Genomic DNA, 2,243 nt, shown 5'->3' on the forward strand with positions numbered 1-2,243 from the left:
AAGATAAATTTTTTCAGATATCCTTAAATTGGGGCATTATTTGTGTCACTGCTCATGTCTCCTGATTTTTTCCCCAACCCCAATCTGTGTGCTTAACTTGTTTGTTAGTCATTTTTTTCAGACCAGTATTATCAGCTTTGTACAGAAAAACAAATCTGGTTTCTCTGGGATAATTTTACTTTAGTCAAATACTCTCTTCTCAATTTCAGGTTGTCTAAATCTGATTCCCACTAACCCATGAAGAGGCAAAACCAGAGCGTGGTCACTGAGTTCATCCTTATAGGCTTTTCGAACCTGGGGGATCTGCAAATCCTGCTCTTCAGTATCTTCCTGCTAGTCTACCTGACCACTCTGACGGCTAATGCCACCATCACGACTGTCATTCGCCTGGAAAAGGCTTTGCACACCCCTATGTACTTCTTCCTCTTTGTCCTTTCCTGCTCTGAAACCTGCTACACTTTGGTCATCGTACCCAAAATGCTAACCAACCTGCTGGCCACAATTCCAACCATTTCTTTCTCTGGGTGTGCTGCCCAGCTGTATTTCTTTGTGGGCTTGGCTTGTACCAACTGTTTTCTCATTGCTGTGATGGGCTATGATCGCTATGTTGCCATCTGCAACCCTCTTAACTACACACTCATTGTCAGCAGAGACACCTGCATCCAACTGATTCTAGCCTCCAGCTTCTGTGGTTTCCTGATCTCTGTGGTTGTTAATATCCTGGTGTTCAGTGTGCCCTTCTGTGCCTCCAATCGCATCAACCACTTTTTCTGTGACATTTCCCCTGTCATAAAACTGGGCTGCACAGACACTAACCTGAAGGAGATGGTCATCTTCTTTCTCAGCATTCTTGTATTGCTGGTTCCCTTTGTGTTGATCTTCATCTCCTATGTCTTCATCGTTTCCACCATCCTCAAAATCTCCTCCGTGGAGGGACAGCGTAAAGCCTTTGCCACCTGTGCCTCCCACCTCACAGTGGTCATTGTCCACTATGGCTGTGCTTCCTTTATCTACCTGAGGCCCACATCCCTGTACTCCTCAGATAAGGACCGGCTTGTGGCAGTGACCTATACTGTGATCACCCCGCTACTCAACCCCCTTGTATACACACTGAGAAATAAAGAAGTAAATATGGCTCTGAGAAAGGTTCTGAATAGATACTCATTTCCCCAAACACTCTGAGTGAGCTGAATTAGCAGGAAATTATATTCACGAATGCATCCTGGATAGCACTTCCATTCTACAAACATGTTTGTCCTTTTTGTAGTATTCCTTGACAAAAAAAAAAAAAAGGAAAGGAAAGAAAAGAAAATAAATAAGGACTTCAGGTAACCTTGATAGTTTTTTCTTATTTCAGCATATTATGGAGGTACAGATGTTTAGGTTACATATATTGCCTTTGCCCCACCCTCCTCAGAGCTTCAACGGTGTGCACTGCATCCATTAGGTGTGAATATACCCATCCCCTCCTCCCTGTTCCCACCTGCCCGACAGTCAGTTAATGTTACTACTATATATGCACTTAAGTGTTGATCGGTTAATACCAATTTTGTGGTGAGTACATGTGGTACTTGTTTTTCCATTCTTGTGATACTTCACTTAGTAGAATGGGCTCCAGCTCCATCCAGTATAACAAAAGAGATGCTATATCACCATTGCTTTTTGTGGCTGAGTAAAAAAAACCTTCATACTTTTTATTGGAAATTTCTGTTTCACGTTTAGCCTGTATCCAGTGTAAAATTGTACCAATTGGTCTCCAGAAAGTCATGTGAAAATAGAAACTTTCGAGAATTCAAACCATGCTATTTTCATCTATTTTCATACATTGCAAACGTTGGCTTTCTCAGATCAACACTATGAATGCTGCATTAGCTTTTTGACAATGTTCAGAGTGTTGATATCCCTCCTACACTGAAGGAAACAGGGGAGAATTTAAGTCTCTGAATGCTTCTATATATATTTTAAGGTTTAAAAAGAAATATTTGCAATAAATCATTTCCAAATAAAAAGAATATGAATTTACTTCTGGAAAAATGAGATGGGAGGATTGAATTCAAGAGGCTGCTGATAGAATAGAAAACATAGACTTGGAGTCACACAAACCTGGGTTTGAATCTTTATTTGGATCATTTTCCAGCTAAGTGTCTTGGACCAGGCTCAACTTCTGCTATCGTCAGTTATTTCTTATATAACATGGGACCTTTAATACTTCCTCAATGGGCCATTGTAAGAACTGAATAAAT

The 2,243-nt window shown here is 40.7% G+C and overlaps 1 protein-coding gene across 1 annotated transcript; it reads left to right on the forward strand.

Annotated features, from left to right (window-relative positions):
- Window positions 1–237: 237 nt before the first annotated feature.
- Window positions 238–1,182, forward strand: LOC105821844 (olfactory receptor 10T2-like). The gene has a single exon (XM_012658644.1). The coding sequence runs from the start codon at window positions 238–240 to the stop codon at window positions 1,180–1,182; it is 945 nt and encodes a 314-aa protein (XP_012514098.1).
- Window positions 1,183–2,243: the final 1,061 nt, after the last annotated feature.

This window comes from Propithecus coquereli, unplaced genomic scaffold, assembly GCF_000956105.1.
Source record: "Propithecus coquereli isolate 6110/MARCELLA unplaced genomic scaffold, Pcoq_1.0 Scaffold59, whole genome shotgun sequence".
Lineage (NCBI taxonomy): Eukaryota > Metazoa > Chordata > Mammalia > Primates > Indriidae > Propithecus > Propithecus coquereli.